Source organism: Lepidochelys kempii, chromosome 2, assembly GCF_965140285.1.
Source record: "Lepidochelys kempii isolate rLepKem1 chromosome 2, rLepKem1.hap1, whole genome shotgun sequence".
Classification (NCBI taxonomy): domain Eukaryota; kingdom Metazoa; phylum Chordata; order Testudines; family Cheloniidae; genus Lepidochelys; species Lepidochelys kempii.
In genome coordinates, this window is record NC_136381.1 from 188,778,004 (window position 1) to 188,805,518 (window position 27,515).

The 27,515-nt window shown below is 40.8% G+C and overlaps 1 protein-coding gene across 3 annotated transcripts in view; it reads left to right on the forward strand.

Annotated features, from left to right (window-relative positions):
- The window catches only part of ULK4 (unc-51 like kinase 4), a 388,775-nt gene that overhangs the window by 191,889 nt on the left and 169,371 nt on the right, over positions 1 to 27,515 (forward strand). For all 3 annotated transcript variants that reach the window (XM_073333132.1, XM_073333131.1, XM_073333133.1), the window contains one exon: positions 13,134 to 13,182. In XM_073333132.1, the coding sequence (XP_073189233.1) occupies positions 13,134 to 13,182 (49 nt within the window). The remainder of the gene's footprint in view (positions 1 to 13,133; positions 13,183 to 27,515) is intronic.

Here is a 27,515-nt window from a genome sequence, read left to right on the forward strand (position 1 = left end):
GCACTGGGGTTTAATACTAACTCAGAGAGAAAAGTGCCATGTCCAGCATCGCTTATAAGAGCATATACGTAGTCTATGAGAACTGATAGATTAAGGTTATGAGAATTATGTCTGCATCTGTGTAACTTTCATTGAGATGGAAATACTTGTTTGTGAACTTTGTTTGGGAAACAGGTAGTATTTTGAAACAAAACAATTGGCTCCTCTGGTATCCTTCAAAAGTTAGGAAAGGGAACTGGGACTTCCCTCCAGATTATAATCCTTAAACTCCTATATAATTAATGTCTCACGGTATTTTCCATGTGCCTATTGTCTGTAGTACCCATCATTCTAGTAGCTGAGCGTCTAACTACTTTACCAGTGATGTCACCAAAATAGCTTGAGAGATCACCTTATAATATGGGGAAAGCCAAAGAAGGGGGAAAAGTAGAAATATATAAAAGCAATTTCTAATTTTGATATTTGCAATGGGGTTTTACTCTTCTAATATTAACTTGCCTATATAACTAGAAGTACAGTACTAAGGATGGAATAATCCATAGGTCCTCATAGTTCATCTTCCTGCTTTGTGGTAGACAAGCTCTGTTTTTCTGCAGAAATACTTGACTGTAGTGCTGGATATTAAGTATATGTCTTTGTTCTAAACTTAGTGACCCCCTATCATTGTTTCCAACTGGGTTGTCACAGATTCCTACATGCTGGGGAATTCTCAGCTGGCAATTAGTTTTTGGCTACTTGAAGATATCTGTTCTTCATATACCTGCTTCAGTATCTTCTTAGACTTATACTGCTATGAAGTAAACTCATTCAAACCTTACCATAGCAATGCCTTGTTGTCTTATTTGCCATGTAATTATGACCCCCAGAAAAAATGCCTCTGCTACTATACAAAGTAACAGTTGTAACATGAACATAAAATCATAGAATTGTAGTGCTGCAAGAGACCTCGAGAGGTCATCTAGTCCATCCCCTCAAGATGAGGCCTTGCCAAGTAAACTTAGACCATCCCTGACAGGTGTTTGTCTAATGTGTTTTTAAAAACCTTCAGCGACAGGGAGCCTTCCTTGGTAATCTGTTCCAGAAGTTAAGTAATCCTTATAGTTAGAAAGGTTTTCCTACCTAAATCTCCCTTGCTGCAGATTAAGCCCATTACTTATTGTCCTCCCTTCAGTGGACATGGAGAGCAATTGATCACAATCCTCTTTAAAATAGCTCTTAACATATTTGGAGACTGTTCTCAGGTCCCCCTGTCTTCTTTCAAAACTAAACATGCCTGTTTTTTTTACCTTTCCTCATAGGTAGGCTTTCTACACCTTTTATCATTTTTGTTGCTCTCATCTGGACTCTTGCCAATTTGTCCATATCTTTCCTAACGTGTGAGGCATAGAACTGGACACAATACTCCAGCTGAGGCCTCACCGGTGGCAAATAGATGGGACAATTACCTCCTATCTCTTAAGTACGACACTCCTGCCAATATACCACAGAATGTCTCTTTTTTTGAAACTGTATCACATTGTTGATTCAGATTCAATTTGTGATCCATTACAATCCCCAGGTCCTTTTCAGCAGTACTACTACCTAGCTGGTTATTCTCCATTGTTTAGTTGTGCATTTCATTTTTCCTTCTTAAGTGTAGTAATTTGCACTTGTCTTCATTGAAATTCATCTTGTTGATTTCAGACCAATTCTCTAATTTTGTCAAAATTGTTTTGAATTGAATATGATGCTGGATATTAAGTATATGTCCTTGTTTTAAACTTAGTGACCCCTATCGTTGGTTTCAACTGGAGTTTGGATTCTTCCATGCTGGGGAATTCCCAGCTGGAGATTACTTTTTGGCTAATTGAAGATGTGGTGTCATCAGCAAATTTTATAAGCATACTCTCCACTCCATTATCCAAGTTATTAATGAAAATATTGAAGAGTACCAGACCCAGGACAGACTCCTGCAGGACCCCACTAGATCATAGAATAACAGAGTTGGAAGGGACTTCTGGAGGCCATCTAGTCCAACCCCCTGCCCAGAGCAGGACCAATCCCAACTAAATGACCTCCCAGTTTGATAACTACTCTTTGAGTATGGTTTTTCAAACAGTTGTGTTCCCAGCTGAAATAATTTAATCTAGATCAGTGCTTTTCAAGCTGTCTGATTTGGGGGACTGGCAATTTTTTTCCCCAATGTGCACGCAGACCGGCAGCCAATGGCTCACGGACCGGCACCAGTCCGTGGACCACCACTTTGAGTAGCACTGATCTAGTTTGCTTATGAGAAAGTCTTTTGTGTCAGAGGCTTTACTAAAACCAAAATATACCAAACCTATTGCTTCTCCCCATCCATTAGGCCAGTAATCCTGTCAAAAAAGGGAATTAGGTTATGGTTTGGCTTTTTTTTTTTTTTTTATAAATCTGTGTTGGCTATTACTTTGTCTAGGTGCTTAAAAATAGATTGTTTAATAATTTGTTCCAGTATCTTTCCAGATATCTAAATTAGATTGAGTGGTATACAATTCCCTGTGTCCTCTTTGTTCCCCTTTGTGAAGGTAGTATGTTTACCCTTTTCCAGTCCTCTGGGACCTCATCCATCCTCCAAGAGTTCTTGGAGGTAATAGCTAATAGTTCTACGGATTGGTTCAGCTATTTCCTTAAGTACCTTAGGATGAATTTCATCAGTTGCCATCAATTTGAATACATCTAACTTATCTAAATATTCTTTAACATGTTTTCCTATTCTGGCTTGTGTTCCTTCCCCCTAGATGTTACTATTAATTGTGGTAATCATCTGGTCACAGTTAACCTTTTTAGTGAAGAAGGAAGCAAAATATGCATTAAACACCTTAGCCTTTTTGATGTCATACATTATTAGCTCTCCTTTCCAGCTAAGTAGTGGACTTCCCTTCATGTTTCTCTTGCTCCTAATGTATTTATTAGACTCCATTCTTACTGCCTTTATTATCCCTTGCTAGGTATAACTCATTTTCTGCTTTAGACTTTCTGATCTTGTAACTTCATGCTTGTGCCATTCTTTTGTACTCCTCCTTAGCAATTTGTCCATGTTTCCACTTTTCGTAGGATTCCTTTTTGATTTTCAGGTCATTAAAGAGCTTGTGATGCAGCCATATTGGCCTCTTACTATTATTCTTACTTCTTAGTGGTGTTAACATCTATTGTTTAGAATTCTAACATTTAAACTATACATTCATTTTGTGCTCCTGCTTTCATTAATTTTTAAATTTGTCTATAAAAGCATTTGCTCACCTGTTTCTTCCAGTCAATGTTCCAGAACAAAAGTACAGAATAATTAGGAACTGACTGGAATGCAATCTGATATATTAAGCATGAACTCTTAAATTGTTTCGTAGGTCTCCAAGCCAATTTCTCTTTTATATGTTGAACTCTGATTTTCCTAGAAGACATTTATTGGTCATTGCATTGCTGCCCCTCCAGAGGGGATATTTATGCTGTGTAATGAGAAATGAAAACACAGCCAATCCTATATTTTAAATAAGAGCCTGTGACTCCATCAGCTGTTACAGTACCACAAGTGTTTTTGTTTACACATAGTGGGTGTATCCAGAAAACAAAATTGCATGTACTTATCATGAGTCTTTGGCATTTATTAAAAAATATGTGCCTGCTCTTTGGCAGCCACAAAATGCATCCTTAGACCTTGGGTAAAATTTTCAACAGTGACTGAAGTCCTTTTTCAAAAGGGGCTTAGGCCCTTGGAAGTTTGTCTCATTGCAAGTTAGTGGCATTTAGGCTCCAAAGTCACCTCAGTGCTTTGGAAAACTCATCCCTTTTCTACAGTGGGGATTTGTCACACTTCTGTTAATCACTGGCCAGCCAACAATGTAGCTGCACCAGTGCAAACCCCAAGCGTCGTCAAGAAATCTGCAGTTTTCATTGATGGAGTTTAGCCCAGTGTTCAAGCAGGATGCATGTACAAAAGTATAATATTTGGTAACCAAACTGATTTAGAAAAATAGAGTGCTGGCATTGTTTTGCTGTTCTGCTCGTCCAACATAGGGTGTGATGCTGAAGTGCTAAGCACCTGTAATTTCCATTGATTTCAGCAAATTCTCTTTTTCTCTAGATTCAGGGGCATGCACAAGGGGGGCAAGCAGGGACATTCTTCCCCCCCGCCCGAACCAAATCTCCTTGTGTCCCTGTACCCTGGGGAGGGAGGAAGCAGCAGGGCAGCTGGCTGCTAGCTGAGCTCCTCTTCCTCGTCTTCGTCCTCCCCTTCAGGGGCACCATTTAGGGAGGATGGGGGGCACCTGCCCCCCTACAAGTTTTGTACTAGAAGTCTGCTCCTGGAGCATGCCCTAGCCCCACGCAGAGCTCTGACCTGTGGTCAGTTTCCCCTGCTGCACTAGCTCACCCACCTATCCACAGCCATCTGCCTTCGCCAACCAGCAGCAGCAATGATACGGAGTGACAGTCCTCCTAACCAGTAGTAGTCTTCTACTACCCAGGACAGCCACCCCAGCTGGAGTAACAAGTGCCGATGACAGCCTGGCCCCATGGCAAAGGGCACCGCACAGCAAGCAAAGCTTTCGGAGGGCTACAGCTGGCCATGCATCTGTGATCCCTGGTCTCTGGGGGTGGGGCAGGCAAGGAAAGAGTCAGTCAGAGTGGGAGGGAGAAGCACAGGGTCCCCAATGGTGGTGGGGGAGTATAGGGAAGGGAGAGATGAGGGTATAGGGCTGTGCCATGAGGGAGGGGGCACTGAGTGTGGGAGAAGCACTAAGGGGAACAGTCCCTAGGACAAGGATACTAAGGGGGGGGACTCAAGAAAGGGGGGGTTAAGAGCAACTAAGGGGGTCTATTTGCCCTCAGAGAAGCAGGGAGCACCCTCACTTCTCCCTAGGAAGAGACTGGAGACAGATCTTTCTGGTCTAGAGCCATCATGTCCACTAGTGGTTGCAACTTCAAGGACGTGTGTGTCTGTGCTGTGCTGCAACTTCTAGCAGTGTGTGTTTAATGTGCCCCTCCAAAAGCAGTCAAATTTAATTTCCTGCACACACCCCTGCCTAGGTTGGTATATTATTCCAACCCCAAAACCCCACATTTTACTAGCCTGAACAGAAGGCTAAACTCCAAACCATGGATCTTGCCACAAGTTTTGTATTTCATTGGGAACTGTGAGGGTTCATACACCTTTCATGATCAGGCTTGTAGTTATCAAGTTGTTGTTTTTCCTTCCTCAATTCCTTTTTTTAATGCTGCTCATGATTTAAGATATGCCCCAAATTAGATACTCCATATTAAGACATACAAGAACTGGAAATTGAAACCAAAGATGTTGGGGGCAAGGAAGGAAAATGTTTTCTCATGTATAGTTCTTTAATCATAATAATTTGTAACTTTGATGTGCAAAAGGAAATTACAGTAGCAGAGTGTTGCAGGTTAAAAAAACATTTAGTTGGAGTGTGAAGTTGCATCCATTCATAAATACAAAAGCATTACTACTTCCACTGTAAACATAGTAGGCATAATAACCAACCATTATGAAGATAATACTTGTGAGAAGTATTTCCATAAGTGTTTGACTTTAAATCCAGCTTTATTCTACAGACTTGAATTTAAAATGGCTGGTTTTGGTTCTCTAGTTTAGTGAATTATGTAAGCAGTGTGTTTAAAATTTTTTTAAAAAAATCTTTGCCTTGTGTTAAATTTCATACCATGGGTTTCCTTTTGGCCATAAAGCAAACTAGAATGTCTTAAAAATAAATTCTTCTGCCCATTATTTTAAATCGAAGCACAAGTCCCAGCTCATCCTATTAATGTTATGAAAAGTCAATGATTCAGTGAGAAGGTGGTATTTATTAATATCAGTAAGATATGACTGCATTCCTTTATAATATGACACAATCAATTAGAAGTTCTGAGTGCAAGTTGATTATTTAAATATGGGCATAGATAAAATACTATATACACAGTGTCACTTATGTACAAATAAAAGATAATCCTAAATATATAAAGCATCTGTATATTTTCCAAACAATATGCAATATGTATGACTGATTAATATAATAAAGTATTTTGTCTGTATTTTCCTTTCTGATAACTTATTTGAAGATACAACCATTTATAAAGTGAGTTCAATGGGTGAACTAAAATTCAAATTCCTTTCTCCCTCCTCAATTTTTAAGGCTTTTCCTTTGTAAAACCCAGAATGTTCTCTAAATGATAGCCAGCAACAGAGAGCATGGTAATCTCTCTCTCTCTCCCCAGTCATTGTAATTCAGTTTTAAACTTTGTCACAGGAATGTCTTAATACACCATATGACTTGACTTCATGCCTTTAGTTTTGCATGCAAAGTTTTCTTTAAAGCCTGCAGCTATTCCACACTTGCATTTTAAAGGTTTGCAGATGACCTTTAAAATCTAAGAATGATCAGTTTTATTTTAGCTGTACTTTGCTGTACATGAACAGAATATATAGGTAATTTATGTAGCTTTTTAATAATCAGGATCCCTTGTATTCCATGACCACAGAATGTCCTTCATAATTAACTCCTTGCCACATAAGCATCCAGTCTAATCTAAATTTTTATTTTAAAAAAGAAAGTGATGTTATATTCCTGATTCTAGTCTGTGCTCCAGCCACTTTGTGCCATTCCACACCATTACAAAAATGCTGTTAACCTGGCAGATTGGGCCTTGGAGTTTCTCCCATACACAGAGAGATGCTTGGGTGGTGTAGAACTACCCATGGTTTTCCTTTTTCCCAACTGCTGTCCTGGAGGCATGGCAGGGACTCTCCTATGACCTGGTGATGTACAACTGCTGTAACAGCCTCTTGTGACCATTCGAAGCTGGATCAGATAAGGTCAGCCTTCATGTTGCTGTAACCTGTGTAAAGGATCTGGTAGAGCACCCCTAAGGTTTGGGTGTCTTACCGTTGACTTCACAGGATCAAGAATTTGTCCTTAAATTGAGTTTTCTTCTTTAACTTTGAAATATTCATATTCCTTTTTATAAATTGTATTCCTCTTTTGCATTGTATGTTTTATATAGAACATACCATGTTGTTTGTATATATGTTTTTACATATTTGTATGTGGAAGGGAAATTGACTACGTTTGAGTGTCAGTGCACATGAATTATTTTCACATGTGTCTGCGCAACTACCATGGCACTTTGTATCCCATGTTTTGAGTTGATTAGCAGATGTGCTCCATCTATGTCTATATACACATGGCAGCTCTGCAAATTCTAAACATCTGATGTGTATTCTAAGGGACATAAGGGAAAAAAGTAATCAGTACTAAGTTTCAGGTGAGGGCAGAGGGGAAAGAAATAACAAACGTTACATGGAGTAGGAGAGCAGAACTTACTTTCTCAATTTATTTGCCTGACCTCTCAATAATGTTTATTTTTCTGAACACAAATGTGGCTATTCAGTTGAAAAGCATGCTCCAGTTTATTCCCTGCCCTTCTTCACAGTAAAGTTGTCTTCAGATATTTTTATTGAATGTGAAAATTAGCTAGAAGTACATCATTGTACAACAAGTTGCTTATTAACCAGAATTTAACTTCACTACATAACAGTGCATGGTGTTACAAAATGTTCAGAGGTTCAGATATGAAACTGAACCCTTAGGAGAGAATTTATTTTAGCCAAAAATCTATAATATTTATTTCACTTGAAATTATACTATATTTCAATGTAGTGTGCTAGGTCAAATTCATTTTTGAGTTATGTTGCCTAAGATAATCATGCTGATACAGTGCTTGAAAACTGTCCAGTGGAATGGTACTTTAAAAAACCTGATCGGAAGAGAAGAATGAGGGGGGATTTGATAGCTGCTTTCAACTACCTGAGAGGTGGTTCCAGAGAGGATGGTTCTAGACTATTCTCAGTGGTGGAAGAGGACAGGACAAGGAGTAATGGTCTCAAGTTGCAGTGGGGGAGGTTTAGGTTGGATATTAGGAAAAACTTTTTCACTAGGAGGGTGGTGAAACACTGGAATGCGTTGCCTAGGGAGGTGGTGGAATCTCCTTCCTTAGAAGTTTTTAAGGTCAGGCTTGACAAAGCCCTGGCTGGGATGATTTAATTGGGGATGGGCCCTGCTTTTGAGCAGGGAGTTGGACTAGATGACCTCCTGAGGTCCCTTCCAATCCTGATATTCTATGATTCTATGATCTTGTTATATTGTTATAAAGTTATAGTTAGGTTGTGGCACTTTATCTCAAACCTTTTCAGGATAAATGCTTCCTCACTGTGCTCTGCAGTTGTGTGTTTCTTTCCCTTGGGTACCTAGCTCTGTCCTCCAAGAACTGCGATTTATATGTTAAAGTTACCAGAAGCACTGCAGGTATGCAGAAAATAAGGTGATTAATAGAAAATAAGTTAATTGCAAATAATGACAGACTTGTAAGGGTGGGGAGAAATGTTAATTTAAGTTTAATTATTACTCTGTGTTTTTATAGTTCAGAGAGAAACATAATACATAAGGTGTATGTTCAGGTTTTGGATGGCTTACAAGTTTGAAATAAGGAGCCTTGTGATTCTCAGTCACCAATTCAAATCCATCTTGAGATGACAATTAAGTGGCCTATATGAAATGAGTACGTGGGGTCAGTTGAATTCCTAGCAGTCATTGAGGTCTTCATCATCAGAAACATCCTTAAAAATTGGTACCATTTTTAATAACCTAAGAGAAGAGGCCAGTGATGGTGGTTCTTCGAGTGAGGGTTCCTATTGTATTCCACAAGGATTTCGCATACATGCACCAAGCATCTGGAGCCAGAGGATTTAAAAATAATGTCTGTTGGTCCGCGCATGTGCCCCGTGGTTTTGTCCAAGGTGATAAAGGACAGGGCAGACCGACTGTGTCTCCAGTTCCTTCTCACCGCTGCGTGGTCCTGGTTGGAACAATCAGGATCCACTTACGTGTGGTGCATTTTAACAAAGTTGTATATAGTTAGTTTTTACAGAATTTCACTGTTTTGATTGTTTTAAATAGTTTTTAGTAGTTTTAGAGTAGAACAGATAGTTTGGGGGCTTATTTTTTCTTTGTAACCCCTCCTCCCATGTACCCACGCATGTATACTAGACTATGCCAAAGACCCCAGGCTTTAAGATTTGTGCCTCCTACCCACGTATCTTTAGTAAGGACGAACATCAATGCTGTCTCTACTGCTTGTGAGAGGGCCACATCATATCCAGATGCAGTGTCTGCCAGTCCTTCCCCAGCCATACCTGAGAAGGTCGGGCTCTCCACCTCCAGAAGCACATCATGGAAGTTGCCATAAGGCCTCATTTGAATCCAGGCTGGGCAAAACCTCCCCTGTACACTGGCCTGTGACATCCAGGAGTGCCCCTCCAGCTACAGAGTCCGAGTCTGACACTGGTGGTATCACCGCTATGGACCCCACACCAGGGTCTAGTCAGGAGGTGAGGAACCATGACCCTAAGCACGGCAGTAAGACTTCCTGCAAGCCCAAGAAAAGGGACACTCCTTCCACGGGCTCCAGCCGTGGAGGGGGAACACATGCCAAGCATCATAAACATGAGAAGAGGCCTCACAAGAAGGCAGATCCACCTGTACTGGGTACAGACCACCAACACTGACAACATCAGTGCCCCATAAAACAAGAGACCATTCTGTTTCGGGGAAGCCCATCGCTCCAGTGCTGGTACTGGGTACAGAGTGGATGCCCTTAACTTCTGGGAGACTGGGGAGAGTGTCAGAACCCCAGGACATGTTTGTTCTGGGAGACGTAGTATCTCCACACTTTTCTGGACCCTCTCTGCCTCTAGGGAGATTATACCTTCTCATCAAGATGTGCTGCATTCAGCACAGAATCTAATTGCCGACTTGCTCAGCAGACAATTTATGGTCAATCATGAGTGGGAACTCCACAACACTGTATTATCGGACATAGTCAACAAACGGGGAACTCTGATCAGAGACCTTTTTGCATCCGCAGTGAACAGAAAATGCAGTGCATATTGTTCCAGTAGGGGCCTGGGTCATCACTCCCAGGGTGACACCCTCATTCTCCCCTGGCCGAACCAATTCAATTACGTCTTCCCTCGTCTCCTGCTCCTACCACGGGTACTCCACAAGATCAGATGAGATGAGTGACAATCACCCTAATCACCCCCTGGTGGCCCAGACAGTGCTGGTTTCCCAACCTCCTTTGTATGTCAGCCTGTCCTCCAATTCCCATCCCCACCTTCCCAGATCTACTGATGCAGCACAACGGCAAGATCAGACATCCTAAACCACAGGTGGCTTCACCTCAGAATGTGGTATTTGGATGGGCATCTTCTCTAGAAAGGACATGTTCATCAGAAGTGCAAAACATCCTCTCTAGCAGCAAGAAAGAATCCACTAGGCTTTGTTACGGGGCCAAGTGGAAAAATTTTGCCTGCTGGCACCAAAATAAAAGGGACTTTCCCTAGAAGTGGTGGGGATTCCCCTCCTCCTGGACTATATCCTGTTTTTGAAAGCATCCAGTCTTATCTTCAACTCTCTCAAGGTCCGCCTAGCGGCAATTAGCACCTTCCACTCCCCAGTGAAGAACACTGTCTTACACACCTCTTGACTTCTAAGTTTTGGAAAGGCCTCATCAGAACCTTCCAACCCATAAAACCCAGAGCTACCTGCTTGACCTCAACCTTGTTCTATCTGCACTAACTAAACCACCCTTCAAACCACTGTCGTCATGCTCCGTGTCCCTCCATGCCATGAAAGTCCCCTTCCTTGTTATCACTTCACCAAGGAGGGTCAGTGAACTTGGGGCCATGATGGCAGACCCTACTTTCACAACTTTCCGTATAGCTGCCATGAAAGTCCCCTTCCTTGTTATCACTTCACCAAGGAGGGTCAGTGAACTTGGGGCCATGATGGCAGACCCTACTTTCACAACTTTCCGTATAGCTAAAGTCTCCCTGCACCTGTATCCCAAACTTCTGCCAAAGGTCGTCTCCCAGTTTCACATTAATCAATCCATTCACTTACCTGTTTTCTTCCTGAAGCCACATGCCTCAGAAGAGGAATGACGACTCCACTCCATCAAAATATGTTGGGTCTTGGCCTTTTACCTGCAGAGGAAAAGGCCAATCAGATAATCCCCCAGACTGTTCGTTGCAACAGCTGAAAGAGTGAAAGATCAGGCAGTCTCAACAAAGAGAATCTCCAAGTGGATTTCAGGGTACATTGCACTCTGCTACCAAGTATCTGGCATGCTGCCTCCCACTGGTATGCTGCCACCCACTGGGGTTCAGACTCATTCCATGAGAGCCCAGGTTTCAACTCTCGTCTCCACCTACAAGTACTACTCTGGGATATACATAGAGCTACAGGAGCCAAGCTGGACTTTGTGTAATTGCTGTTTCTGGCTATTATTGTGCTACTAGGCATAAGAAGTGGTATCAGGGAGACTGTCTTCTATGATCTCGGTGCTCCCCCTGCTGACACCCAGATAGCATAGAAGAAAAGAAAGCTTCCCTGAAATGTAAGGGTGTGGAGCTGGGCAGAGCAGGTTGGGTATGGGTAGATGTTGAAAGAGACAGGGTCAGATTGTGGGGGAGCAGGGCGATAGGTACAGAAAAGGACAGGCTGGTGGGACATGAGTACTGGTTAGAAGGGGTTAGGTTGGTGGAGGACAAGTACTGAAGAGTTTACACTAATAGAGCAAACTCCATTCCAAAATCTGGAATTGACCTCAGGATTTCAGAGTCTCATCATTACCCTATGGTCTAGCAAATAGTAGCTATGAAATCCCCTAGCAAAGTCTGAGTCTCACCGTTTGCTTTTGGCTCATCTGCATAGTATTACTATACCAAGTATTCTGAAAAAGTAGATTTTAAGCATCTCCAGTTTGACAACCAAAATTAGTGAACACTTTGGATAGTTTTGGCCTTGATCTCTTAATGCTTCAGATCCTCATCTGTACGATGGGGATAACAATACCACCTAATCTCATGGGGATGTTGGGAATCTTCATGCTTCACAAACATAAATGGTGAAAGCACCAAATGAAAGCCCATGAGAAAATTAATAATTCTTTATTCAGTGGCATGGTTTGGATGGTGTGTGGTGACTAAGCCATGGTGTAGCACATTGAGTGATGAGATAAAATGAAATACCGAATAGCTTCCCAACGAGTGAGCACCATCCATCCCGTGCACTGAATCCTGTGGAAAAAACAGTATGATATAGTTTTAACTGCTTGATCACATAATGTAGAGATACAAGGGGGTCAAATTAAGGTGGTAAAAGCGATCTTAATGTTGGCATTTTTGAACTTCTAGTGTTTGACGTTGTGGTCTTAACATTCTTTTAACTTAGTTTGATTTTTGTATGAGGTAAGTTATTAAGATTAAATTATTAAAACAGAGTAGAACACTTTTAAAGCAAGGGACCAGTTCCTGTTAACTCTCATTGATTTGAGTGGGAACTTAAAAGGAAGCAAATTAACCCATGGTTACTTCACAAGGATGTTGTGAAGGTTAATTTATTAATACACATAAAAAACTTTTTGCAGTTGTAGGATGAAAAATGCTGTGTAAATCTAAATTGTTGTTGCTGTGGTCCTTTTTCTGAATATTCCCCTCTTATGATATATGATCTGTATCTGATTTTTATGGAGAAAATATTTAGAATATGCTGGTTGATCAGTTCCCAATACTTTTTTTTTTTAAAGAAGATGCTGCAAATTCATTGGACCGTGTTATTTTAGAGTAGAGAAGATATTTAATTGGGCATACATATAAAATTACCACACAGCATACTTATAAATTCACTGTATGCTTTGTGGTCTATTAGTTCAAATTATTTCACCATCTACATTGCCTGTTTGATAGTATGTTTCTGAATTTTAATTAATTTCTGCCATTTAAAAATATTAATTTTCTTACTGTTCCACTCATTTGCTTCACATCAGTAAGGCCAGCCCAAGGAGTAATTTCCACTGAAGAATTACATTGCTGTTTCTATTTAATAGCTGGAGTGGAATTCATTTATATGAAAAGTTAGTCAAAGAATGAGGTTCTAGGTCACAGATTTTAGTATCAAAGACTTCTGCTGCACTGCTCCCTGTGTAAGTTCATTGTGTTAAATAACAGATCATTAATATAAATAAAAATGTGTTTTAATTATTTTTTACAGCCTTGTTGAAGAAAGTAATCTTGTTCCTGTACTTTTCCAAGTTATTTTGGTAAGAACACATTTTATATTTAATTTTAAACAGCTTTAAGCAAATTTGTGTAGCATACAATGAAATGGCCTGATTAAAACATTCTGTTAATAAATATTTCACTTGTATACATATGCCTTTATATATATGAGTTGTATGAGTCTCCTCAGGTTGTTCAAGCTTCATGATATCTATCAGCATAGAAAACTCTAGCATATACTTAATATACAGACTTATATGTGTAATGTAATCAGCTATTTACCATAGCAAAGATCTCCTTTCATGAGCCAAAGGAATTCCCTTCTTCAGATCTTAGTCAGCTTTGAGTTTTGCGTACTACACTGCATACTTGCTATCCATCAGCAAAGAAATAATCTCCATTACTACTAGACAGCATCAGTTTGGTTTCATTGTATAGTTTCAGAAAACTGCTTTCACATACTCTGCTTATGCTGATAATGCTATTCCTGCCAACTCCAGACACCTGCCTTTAGCTCCTCTTCTTTTGGTACAAAAAGTCCAGGAGCATATTTTGGGTAATCACAGGCTAAGTTGAGAAAATTAATTTCCATCTCCCGAATATAGTTCTTCTTGTACAAAAGATCACAAAACGCTGGTAGATAGCTCATGTTACTGGAGTATAGAAGAAATATTTCTCAAACAATCCACTGACACTGTGTTAGATACTGTGTTACTACTTGAAGTACCACAAGAAGGATATCACAATTAGTATAAAAAAAAAAGAGTATAATATAAAAAGAAGTGAAAAGGCTTGTGTATTTGGTATGATAAGTATGTTTACATCTTATATGTTGCAGAAATTGTTCAAAGGTCCATTTTCCTCTTTTCTGAAATTGTATGTAAGTGTCTGCTGTAGTTCTTCCAGTGATGCAACTGGAAACTACACAGGGGCTAAGAGGAGTACAGGAACTGTGACTATTGGTGAGATCACAAGAGTTGTCAGACAAGTCCAATATTCTGTTTTTAACAGTGGTCACTACCAGACTCTTCAGAGGAAGCTGCAGTTATCCCAATAATGGAAAATTTTCACTTGTTAATCCCCTGCTCAGAGGCTAATCTATTTAAAGATTGGTATTCTTCACTTAATTGTCATCCGCTTCACTGAGGGAATGGCGATGGCTTCCAGCAGCACCTCCTTAAACTTCTGCATGCCCATCTGAAAGGGGAACATTGTATTGATTCCCTTGCTTCTAATACAATTAAATCCCCACTTCAATACTAATAGAACATCTCTTCTAGATCAGGCTTGTAATAATGCTCCTAAAGAGCAAATGGTTAGCCTTTTAAGATGGCTTAGATTGTACCAAATGAAAGGTAGTTTCAAAACATTTCTAAAGAAAGCATAGGCAGACTCCACGTTTTCCTTCCCTCCCCACACTCACTCACAGTAGAGTCATAAATGTAAGGTTCCTCACAGGCTAGAGAGCAAATTTGGAGCTGCTTGTTAAAATATTGATAGCATATAAGTATATCACTGATCATTTCCAGTTCTCTCTCATTACCTTTTTACTTGTGTTTTATTGACAAACTCATACTAGGGAAATGTTATGTTGTGTTAGTGTGCTCTTGATGAATACAAAATATGTGTGATTTATGGAAGACAAGCCCATTGCGTACTTTTTATTGTAACTTCCTTGAAATTTAATCTTATTCAGGGTAGAAGTTGCTCATTAATGTGGTTCTGAATCAACTTTGATTTTTCCCTGCTTAGGTTTAAGTATTTTCATCTTCTCTTTTTCATTGAAGTGATTTATTTCATTGACTATTATATGAAATCACTTTAATACCAAATAACCCAGATAAACCTTTTTTATTAAAAAAAAAACCCCAAACTGTTCATTGATGACAGATTTTTCCAGTGGCATTCAGAATATTGCTGTCATCACGTTTTATATACATTCTTGTATACATAAATCTTTGAGAAGCAATTCTTGTGGCAAATATAAACAATAAAAACAAAGGTTACACAACACAATTTGGACAAATAATTAGTTCTGACCTGGTTTAAGTCCTACTTATAAGTAGTACTTGAAGAAAGACATGGTAAAATACATGAATCAGATGTTTCATAGGAAGGCATACAACAGACTAACACTTGAAGTTTAACTCTCAAAACTCTGGCATTTTGCTGATTGCCAACCAAATGAATTTTTAGAAGGAAATACTATATATAAAAGATCAATAGCTACAATCTTAGTAGAGTTAATTGTAGAAATCTGTCTCAGATTTAGGAGAAAAGATTTAATGATTCTTTTGTTTCTAAAGATAATAACCTTTATCTGAAACAGTAACCTCTGGTGTCTGAGGTCCATTGTGTAGAAATGGGAGAAATTGGAGTCAGTCAGTAATTTTGTTTTTCATTTCACAAGTTGATCCAATATGGTCTCAAACTAGTTTCTAGAGAATAAAGAGAACATTATCTAGCTGAATATTGTCTGTAAGACTGTTGATCTGTGAAAATGTCATAGGTATCTTATACTGCTCGGGTGTGGGAATGAATCACAATTTTTAGGGGGAAATTTTCCTTTTTTAGCATGCTGTTTTTTCCTAAGAGAGGTTTTGTAGTTGCCTGTGTTACCATTGGGACGCTCCCCAAAAGTACCCATGGTTGTGAGGTGCCTCTCCACTACCTGCCCTTAGTGTGAAGCAGTCTTGTCTGTGCCTGTTGTAGATCAGCTCCCTGAAACCAACAGCCTCTGGCAGCACAAGCACTATCTTCCAGGCCTCCACAGGCCTTTCTGTGTCTGTACAGGTGTGATAGGCACATGCTAACACCCAAATTCTCTGGGTATTTCCTGCGATGTCCAGCCCCCTATCCCCTGAACACTCACAGAATTACCAGGACTGCGGTTCCCAAAGGAACTGTACATACCAGCTCGTAAGATTTAACTCAGGACCATCATTATGCTTAATATCATAGCACTTAAATATTTTTACTGTGAAAACAAGAATAAGTTTATTGTCAAAGAATAGAGACTCACTATTTCTTGAATAAGGATATTGGAAGCGAACAGTTAATATAAAACAAAATCATAACATGCTTTCTAGGCACTTTCAACCAGGTCTGGTTGAGGCCCCTTTTTCATGAAGCAAAATTGCTGTCCTTTTACATGTCCAGTGCAAGTTGCCAGGATGTCATCTTAGTCTCCCATAGTGGAGCAAAACTTTGATGTATACCCCCAGATAGAGATCTCTTTCCCACACCCCCATCCTCCTTGCTGGTGACCAGTACTGTACCTTGATACAGACTATAAAAACATGAGACACTGGCTTTCATTTGAGACTTCACATAAATTCTTTGGTGAACTAATATTTACATGCCAGACCCAAGAGATCCCTGTAATCCCTCTGCACTCCCTTGCCAGTCAGTATTAAGAGTTACTTGGGTTATATCCATGTATGGCAATCCTCTTCCCCCTCCCACCCCCCCCCACCCCCGCCCTTGCCTTCCAGTGGACCAGGCTCGGAAATTCCCTAAAGTGGAGCGCTTACTTCCCTATCAGACCAAATCTAGTCAACCAGGGAAGATTTTGAGATCACATGCAATTGTAGTAAACTTGCTCTTTATTTACCTGGGAGGACAGACAGAGAGAGCAGTTTATGATAGCTATTGTTCTCTATGACCTCTTTTTGATGTGAAAGGAAGAAACTAATGCTTGTAATAAACAGCTCTCCCTAGCTGACCTTGGAAAATTACCTGTCAGTTATGGAAGAGCAAGAAAGATGCTAAGGCTTTTAAACAGTTTTGTTGTGTGCGTGTGCATACGTACAAACTTGTCAGTGTGAGTGGGAAAGAAGTTGAGGTTGGATAATTGATTCCTATTTGTTTGGCAACAGATAAGAGCATAACAATAATAATTTACATATCTAAAGATCTCAAAATTCTGTATAAACATTGATTAAGTCTCACTATACCCTGAAAGGTAGATATTATTTTACCCATTTTACAGACGGGTAAATTGACATCTAGAGTTGTTAACTGACCTGTATAGTGTGACATGGAGAGCCAGTTAGATAATTGGAAATAGAACCCAGTCTCCTCATTCCAAGCCTAAACCATGTTACGCTAAGAAACTGTAACTTTGATGTGAAGAACAAAAGAGGAGAGAGAGCTTGTTTGCACCCTGAGCAGTGTCCCAGTTTTCAGCATAAGACCCTTTTTCCTCTTGTGTGGTTTCAGAGATGTTAACTTTTCTGCTAAATCAATAAACTTCCAGAGACAGAATCTGCAACTTTGCTTTGCAGAGTTTGAAATACATTGTACTATAAAAATTAAACTTAATCCGTCAGTGTTTGGTACTGTACTACTCATTTACTTCTGCTTGTATCTCCCTGTGTCTGAGACTAATGGGCGGGTCCACACGGATGAATGGACTCCTCAGCTGCTAGAATTTTGGCTCTGATAATAATTATTAATAATTTTTCTCTAGTATTTCCAAGATTTGCTCCTTCTCAGGAATAGCTTGCCCCAAACTTTCCACTCTTTCTGTATGTCCATCCATCAGGATATGGACTTTTCTGCTCTGTAGGAATGATTTATTCCCAAAATAGGATGGCAGGGAAAAAGTGCCTGGATTGTGGCAATAGTCTTACCTGTTTCTGAGGTGATGTTGTAATGCCTCTTCTCTAGTCAGCTGCCTCTTTGATGGCCTTGGTACATACTGTCTTCTCAGCCTCCAGAGAATCAGTGGGGGGCTAGCGTGAACCTGTTTTTACGCTAAGATGGGGGCAGGAACGCTTTGATGCAGCCCTTGCCATAGCGCTTTTGTAAGGCCTACCAGGGTGGCAACAGCTCCTCTTTGGTTAGAACCTCTCCTTTCTTTACCTTCACCAGTTAGGAGCAAAGTAAAGAAACAGTCCTTGGGGACTGTAACAATGTTTATAGGGGTAAGGGTAAGTTAATTCTGTATGTTCACTCAGTCCTTGGCCTCTGTGCTGAAACTGCCATGAAAGGTAGCAATTTGCATTGAATTAACAATACCTGTGAGCATAACTCTGTTGTCATGAGCATATATCCGCTCAGACTGGACAGACTACCAATTCCTTTCACACAGGCTAAGCAGCTGTCACACTGAAACTTTCATTCCCACTTAACCTGGGTTAGATTTTTACTGGGGGCCTAGACAGAGCAAGCTCCCATTACCGATCACCTGAGCAATGCAGTGCTCCATAAATTTTATACCTAAAGTTTTGATGGCTGGATAAAATTCAGGCACCATGCCACTTCACTGAACTTGAGTATGGTCGAAAATAATCAGAAAAATATATAGAATGGATATATTTGCAGAAGGCTGCTGTGTTTGATTACTGGTTTTGATTAAACTTAATAGAAAACAAAATCTGTGGGTTATAAATTTTCAGATTTTTTTTCTTTGATAAGTATTAAAAATAGAAGAATGTATGCATGCATTTAAGAATTGCAAATGCTTTCTCTGAATATTTTAGGGAAACTGACAAAAACAGAAATAAGGTGGGGTTTTTTAATAAAAAGAAAATATTACAACAATAAATAGCTTTAGTAAGAAAACCAGGGTCTGAAGAATTGAGTGTCCAAGGAGAAAGACAAGGTTGGAGATGCATTTGCTGGAAGAAGAGCCTAGGGTTCTTTCAGAGGAGTCTGAGTATAGGTACTTTTCCAAAAGAAGTACTGAGAATGGAATAAATAGTTATTTGGCGGCTGTTGCACTTATGAAGTGTTAACCAGAACAAACTATAAACATGGTGGTTTTTTGAGCAGTTGCAGAGATGTATGTCACTGAGGTGTGTTTTCCAGAACCAGAGGCTTTTGCCTAGCAGTACCCATAAATGGGCAGTGCTTGCACCTCGTGGCTGTGGCTCCTCCCCTCGTTATATGAGGCAGCCGTGCCCAGCCCCTCCCCTCCCCCAGTTCCTTCTCACCGCCTGTGGCAGGAGTTCGAGCTCTGTGTGGTTATAGTCTCTCAACTTCATATTTAGGGCAAGTCTACACTAAAAAAATTAAGTCAACCTACGTTGATGTACAGCCACTGCAGTAATTGAAGTAGTTTTACACATCCACACTATGCTCCTTGTGTTGGCTGTGCACATCCTCACCAGGAGCGCTTGCACCCATTTAATTGCCAGTATGGGGCATTGTAGAATGGTTTCTGAAAGGCAGCAACAATCGATGTAAGTGGTGACTTCAAATCAGCTGCAAGCCCAGGTCTCGACAGTTCTCCTCCTTGCAGAAATGCTGGAATCCTCCCTTCTGGGTGCATCTTCCCGAGCGCCAAACCAGGTTTTGACTTAGCTGAGACCCTTGTCCTCATCACCAGATAATGCTGTGCTGCCTGGTTCATCCTCCCCTTCTATTCCGGAGGACTTCAAAACGTACCAAGATCTTTTATGCCATGTAGCCGCATCCCTGGACATCAAGGCAGAGTTTTTCCAGGAAAACGCACACAAACTGATAAACATTCTACAGCCTGCTGTCCCTGGGAGAGTGGCCCTCCTGGTCAATGACGTGTTCCTCGAGCCATCGAGAGCCCTGTGGAGTACACTGGCCTTGGTATCACCAATACCTATGCACACAGAAAAATGTTACTTTGTTCCCATGCAGGATTTGAAAGGTTCTATTCCCATCTGTCTACGAATTCCCTGGTCATAACAGCACTAAATGACAGGGCCTGGCAGGGTAGGTTCAAGTCTACCCACAGGACAAAGACTCCAAGTGGTTGGATCATCTGGGCAGGAAGATCTACAGCTTGCCGTCCCTACAGATGAGGATTGTGAATCAACAAACTTTGCTGTCCAAGTATAATTTCCTCACCTGGTCAGCAGTGTCCAAATTTGAGGACTAGTTGCTTGAGGCCATGTGAGGTGTTTCGGGCATTCGTTGCATTCGGGCATTCGTTGCATTCGGGCATTCGTTGGTGGCCATAACATCCTTGCAGTCCGCTCTTCATGTTGCAGACACATTGGCCAGGGTGACGGCATCTGCAGTTACTATGAGGAGGGCTTCCTAGTTGCAACACTCTGGGATTGCTTTGAATGTCTAGCAAGCCATTGAGGACTTGCCCTTTGATGGCTGAGTCTTGTTCTCAGACAAGACTGATGACACTTTGCACTCCTTTAAGGATTCAGGGGCTACCTTGAGGTCCTTGGGAGCATACATGCCATCCACACAAAGACGCCACTATGGGATGCAGCAGCAGCAACAATATTGCCCTCAGCATTCCTTTGTGCAGCCTTTCTCCCTGAAACAACGGGACTACCCTAGAAAGAGGGATAGATCCCACAAGAGGAAGCAGTCAGGGTCAGGTTTCAGACAGTCCACATGCCCTCTCTCAGTGCCTGCTAATCACCTGACCCCTTAGTCCAGAGCACTGGTCCAGTAGTTACTCTGCCCTCTTTGTCTCCCTGTCTCTTTGGGGGCTGGCCAGCTCATATTTACAGTGCTTGGCACTCAATTACTTCTGACAACGGGGTCCTAGACACTGTCAGATTGGTCTATGCAATCCAGTTTCTCTCCACACCCCTTTTCCACCCCCTTCCCCATCCCTCTTCAGGGACCCTCCTCACAAGACACTGCTCACTGAGCTGGTCAGCTCTCTGCTAACCTTGGGAGTGGTGGAAATAGTTCCACGGTGTATGGTCATGGTGATAGTGAACCTCAGAAAGAAGGGAACCCATATCTTCCTGTATCTGAACAACTGGCTGCTGACGGACAGGTCCAGAGAAGAAGTTCTTTCTCACATAGACACTACACTGCGCTTGCACAACTGGGTCTCATCCTAAACACTGGGAAGTCAACTTTGGTTCATGCTCAGAAAATAGAGTTCCCTGGGGCCTTAATAGACTGTGTGAGTTCGAGTGTTTTTACTTTCTGACCATTTTCAGGTGATTCACCTTGGTCTGCAGTTTCAGCCTTCCATGACAGTTCAGATGTGCCTGATACTCTTGGGCCACATGTCTGCTTGCACGCAGGTGGTCCTGCTCACAGGGTTGCATCTTCAACCTCTTTGAATGTGGCTCAGGATAGTTTACCATTTGACTCTCCACCCCTTGGACAGATTGGTCCATCTACCTCAACTGGTCCTGGATTCCTTGCAGTGATGGATGTTTCTGGAAACTCTATTCCAGGGCATTCCATTTGTCCAGCCCCTACCAATCAGGTCTGTTGTCAGCAATGCCTCCCAGATGGACTGGGGTCGCTGAAAGTTCAAGGTCTGTGGTCAGCGCAGGAGGCCTCACTGCAGATCAACGAGCTGGAGCTTTGGGCCATCAACAATGCCTTCCTGAATCACATTGGGGCTCATTATTTTGCATACTTATGGACAATATCACCGTGATATATTTTGTGAACAGGAAAAGAGGAGTTCACACCAGGGTCTTCTGCCAAGAGGCAGCCAGGTTGTGGCAGTTCTGCACTGAGGAGCATATCACTCCAAGAGCCAATCAGTTGCCCAGCACACTGAATCATCTCATGGACATCAGCAGAAATTATTCCCTGAGTCATGAGTGGTCCCTTAAGACAAGTGCCCTGCAGATCATCTCTGCAGCTTGGAGCATTTTGACAATCAACCTGTTTGCTACAAGGAACAACAGAAAATGCCTTCTGTTCTGCTCTCTCGAGGGTCTCAGTCTGGGCTCCCTTCCATCTCAGCTGGCAGTTAGCTCTTCTGTACACTTTTCCTCTGATCCTGATCATTTCACAGGTCATTCTCAACCTGAAAGCGGGTCAGGCCAAGCTCATCCTCATTGCCCCAGCCTGCCCAAGGCCATGTTGGTTCTCTGACCTTGTGCTGTGGATTCAGCTTCCCATAACCTTCCTCTCCATCCTGACTTCCTAATGCAGAATCACAATCATCCCTGGCATCCTGAGCTCAGCTCCCTGCATCTGACTGTGTATTTGCTTCGTGGTTGAATGAGGAGGAAGTGTGTTGTTCAGCGGCCTTCAATAGGTTCTGCTGAACAGTAGAAAGTCTACTATTTGGCTAAATGGAAGTGGTTTGCTGTGTGGTTGTTGGCCCACAGAGTTCAACTGATGCTGGCCTCTATGCAAGACATCTCAAAGTATTTGATGCATCTTTGGTTGTTGGGCCTTGCGCTTAGCTCATTGAGGGTGCATCTGGCAATGATTTCTGCATTTCATCCCCCCCCCCCCTTCTTGGAAAATCAGTCTTTTCCAATGCCATGATAGCAAGATTCTTAATAGGAATCCTTCATCTCCATCTGCTGGTCCAAGACCCGGTTCCACTGTGGGACCGGCAGCCTTAATGGGACCTCCGTTTGAGTCCCTGGAATCTTTTCGCTTCCCACTTTTGTGTGGGAAAAAATTCATTCCTGGTTATAAAAACATCTGCGAGGAGAGTCTGTGAATTGCAGACTTTGATGGCAGAGCCTTCTTACACACAATTCTTCAAGGAGAAAGTGACTTTATGGCTACATCCAACATTTTAGTATTGAGTGATTTCTGGATTTTTTGAACCAGGTAATATATTTACCTTTGTTCTTTCCTAATTCACATTCATCTCTGGAGAAGCAGCATCTCCATATGTTAGATGTTAGTTTTCTATCTGGACAGGACTAAACCATTTCATGCTTCACCTTGTCTGTTTGTGTCATATGATCAGCAAGCAGTCTCTTTACAGATGATCTCTAAACATCATAAGACTGCATATGAAATAACTTCAACTATGTCTCCTCAGTGGGTGCAAGCTCATTCTACGACAGTTCAAGCTACATCAATAGCATTCCTCAGTGATTTGTCAATATTGGACCTAAGTCTCCACACAAGGAGTTATACCTAGAGTCATGCAAATCTGCAGATATACGCATCTCTGGACCATGTTTGCGGATCAGATGCAAATACAAGTTTTGTATCTGCACAGGGCTTTAATTATACCAATATAACTATAGTGTTTTAAATTTACACTTTGGGTTATACCAAAAAAACTTTCTCATGTAAGTAAAACTTCAGAGCCGAACTCTTGGACTAGCCAAGCTTGGGAACAAGGCTGGGTCTGGATTTTGTTTCATTTTGCGTTCCTTTTATAAACAGTACCAAACTACAGGAAGTGCGTAGGTTCAGAGCAGCTACAACTTGTATTTGAAGCAGATTGAGGAAGCATCCTGTTCACATTTGGTGTCAGATATCATGTCTTTTTTTTTTTTTTTTTTTTTTTTCTGTTAAGCCTCACTGAATCACAGAAATGTAGGACTGGAAGGGACCTTGATAGGTCAACTAGTCTAGTCCACTGCATTGAGGCAGGGCTAAGTATTATTTAGATCATCCTTGACCACGTGTTTGTCTAACTTGTTCTTGTTCTCCATTTGAGGCCTTATCCGTGCTCAGTAGAGTGAAAGAATTGCTTCCTGTATCTTGCTTACAACACTCCAGTGAATGCATCCCAGAATGATATTCACTTTTTTTTTCAACAGTGTTACATTGTTGATTCTTATTTAGTTTGTGATCCACTATAACCCTGAGATCCTTTTCTTCAGTGCTCCTTCCTAGGCAGTCATTTCCCATTTTGTATTTATACAGTTGATTATTCCTTCCTAAGTTGTAGAACTTTGCATTTGTCCTTATTGAATTTTGTCTTACTTATTTTGGACCATGTCTCCAATTTGTCAAGAGCATTTTGAATTCTAATCCTGTCCTCCAAAGCACTTGCAACCCTTCCCATTTTTATGTCCTCCACAGACTTGATAAATGTACTCTTTATGCAATTATCCAAGTAATTTGTGAAGATATTGAATAGAAATGGACCCCGGACAGATCCCTGCAGAACCCCATTAAATATACCTTTTCAGCTTGACTGTGAACCATTGATAACTACTCTTTGAGTACACTTTTCCAACCAGTTGTGCACCCACCTTATAGTAGGTTCATTTCTTTAGGCTTTATTTTTCTAGTTGCTTATGAGAAGGTCATGTGAGACTGTATCAAAAGCCTTATGAAAGTCAAGATGTATCACGACTACTTTCCTCTATCCACAAAGCTTGTCACCCTATCCAAAAAGAATATTAGTTTGATTTGACATGATTTGTTCCTGACAAATCCAAATGGTCTGTTAGTTAACACCTTATTTTCTTCTATGTGCTTACAAATTGATCATTTGATTATTTGCTCCATTATCTTTCTGAGCACTGAAGATAACCTGGCTGTTCTATAACTCCCTTGGTTGTTCTTATTCCCCTTTTTATAGATAGGCAGTTTAGGCACTATATTTGCCTTTTTACAATCCTCTGGGATCAGTCCCATCCTCCATGAGTTCTCAAAGATCATCACTAATGGCTCAGAGATCTGTTCAGCCAGTTAAGGATTCTAGGATGTATTTGGTCACGCCTTGCTGACTTGAAGACATCTAACTTGTCTAAGTAATTCTTAACTTGTTCTGGCCTTATTTTAGCCTCAGATCCTATCCCATTTGCACTGATGTTCACTATGATAGTCATGTGATCACTGTCTACCTTTTTGGTGAAAACTGAAACAAAAAAGGCATTTAACACGTCAGCAATTGCTGTTTTCTGTTGTTGTCTTTCCCTTCTCTTTGTCTATTGGGCCTATCCTGTCCTTGGTCATCCTCTTGCTTCTAATGTATTTGTAAAATGTTTTCTTGTTATCCTTATGTCCCTAGCTAATTTGGTCTCATTTTGTACCTTGGCTTGTTAATTTTGTCCTTACATGCTTGTGTTGGTTTTTTATATTCATCCTTCATAATTTGACCTAGTTTCCACTTTTTGTATTACTCTTTTTTTAATTTTAGGTCATTGAAGATCTACTAGGTAAGCCAGGGTGGTCTCTTACCATACTCCTCTCTTTCCTGCACACTGGTATAGTTTGCTCTTGTGCCCTAATAATGTCTCTCTAAAAAACTGCCAACTCTCCTGAACATTTTTCCCCCATGAGACTTGCTTCCCCTGAGATTTTACCTACCAATTCTCTGAATTAGCTGAAATCTGCCTTCTTGAAATCCATTGCCTTTTTTTTTCTGCTATTTTTCCTCCTACCATTCCTTCGAATCATGAACTCTTATAATTTCATGGTCACTTTCACTCAAGCTGCCTTCCACCTTCAAATTCCCAACCAGTTCCTCCCTATTTGTCAGAATCAAATCTAGAACTGCCTCTCCCCTATCACTTTCTCCACCTTCTGTAATAAAAAGTTGTCTCCAGTGTATTCCACTGCATTATTACCCTGCTGCATTATCTTCCCAACAGATGTTTGGGTAGTTGAAGTCCCCCATCACTATCAAGTCCTGTGCTTTGGATGATTTTGTTAGGTGGATGAGGCTTTTTTTTTTTACAATAACTTTTTTTTTCCTTTTAGGTGGTCTATAGTAGACCCCTCCCATGACACCATCCTTGTTTTTTACCCCTTTTATTCTTACCCAGAGATTTTCAACAGGTCAGCCTGCAACTTCTATCTCAACCTCAGTGCAAGTGTATACATCTTTGATATACAAGGCAACACGTTCTCCTTTTTGTCCCTGCCTCTCCTTCCTGAACAAGATATGCTCTTCTTCACCAATATTCCAGTCATGTGAATTATCCTACCAAGTCTCTGTGTTGCCAGTCACATTGTAATTATGATTATTCACTAGTATTTCTAGTTCTTCCTGTTTATTCGCCATACTTCTTGCTTTAGTGTACAGACGTATAAGATTTCCATTAGATTTCTCCTCTATATTCCCTTTTCTCTCTCCTTTGCAAAAGTGTTATAAAAAAGGAAAAGTATTGGTGAGAAGATTAAAAAATGGAACCGGATCTCATCAGTTCTTCCATTCCACTTAGCCTCAGTTTTCTGCTTGGGGTAGGCAATCAGCTATTCTCTTGAGGGAAGGGGTTGGAAGACAGGACTGGTGAGATGCAGCTATTTCCTCTTTTTTTTCCCCCAGGAGCCAATAGGGGACCAGCAGGGATGGGAGACTGTGGCTGGTGGATCCTAATCAGAAGTTAATGCAAAAGACAAGATTTAAAAGTTCATCTCCCTCCCCAAGCCTCCCAGGCTGGCTGTGTATCTCTTGGGGCCACCATGTATCTTCCACTCAGAACAGCTATGGGTGTCTGCAGGGATGCAGGTGCTTGTAGATCTTCCAGGATTGCTATTTGATGTAGTAGATCTTCTATGTTCAGAAGGAAGCATAACGTTCTGCTGCCACTCTGTTGCTCTGGCAGATCCACATATAGAAGACGCCAATGACATAAGACTAGAGCTTCTCACTAGAAAGTCAATGATTGTTCCTTAACTCAGCCTCAGCTTCTAATTTTTAAAAACTAGTATGACTGAGAACAGCTAATGCAACCCATGTTTTAAAAACAGGGAATTGACTTTTGTTTGAATAGCTTTATATGTGATATTTTGCACTTGTTGAGAGATTCAATACTACTTTAAGAAAGCAAAATGTAATGGTTTATTTAGTTGTGCTCCAGCAGTACATTGCAGATATTGTGGAATGGCTGCATTTGGGAGCTATCTTAAAGTTAGAGAAGAAGAATGGTTTTATGAGTAATGTGTGGGACGGTTAGTCAAAAGCATTAGGAGTTTATTCATAGTTTTTCCGCAGACTTCCTGTGTGACCTTGACCGTGACACTTAATCTCTCTAACACATTTTTCCTATTTATAAAATGGGGATAATACGTTATAGGGGGTTTATGAGGCTTAATTCATTAATAATTTGAGCTGCTCTTATACTATGGAGATGAGTACCCTACTGCTTCCAAACAGTAGTAGATTTTATACAGTATTTAAAGGTCTAAGCTTGAGCTCTGAGAGAGGATACTTATTTTCTATTAATCCATCGATGGAGCCGAGTTAACACTGGTTTTGGAGAGATTTCATATTCCACTTCAGACAGAAGGTAGAGCATTGTTTTGGTAGGTGAGGGAAATTACAAAGTGCAGAAGACAAAGAAATAGGCAGTATCTTTATTCAGATATTTGTAGAGGAGAGGTGCCTGGCAAATACAGAAAAATTAAATGGAAAAAAGATAAAAATATACAGTATCTTAATTTTAAAATCATGATTTTAATTAACAAATTACATCCCCTTGTGAGAGCCCTTGGGGGAGAGGTTTATATATCTGCACATCAGAAAGACATGGTCAGTGTTGAATTATTAATTCAATAATTGGGTCCAGAGCTCACAGTTGTTTTTCGTAGTGTTCTTAGTGTTCACTTGCAAACACAAAATTTTATTTCATGAAATGACAAAAATCATCTTCCTAACTCTGGATGACAGAAACTGAAGCGCTATGTGCTAAAAGATCGGGGTCAAAATCCTAGCTCCATTGTAGTCAATGGCAAAACTCCATGGGGTCATGATTTCTCCTCAAGTCTTATTGGATAATATGAAATTGTTTTCCCT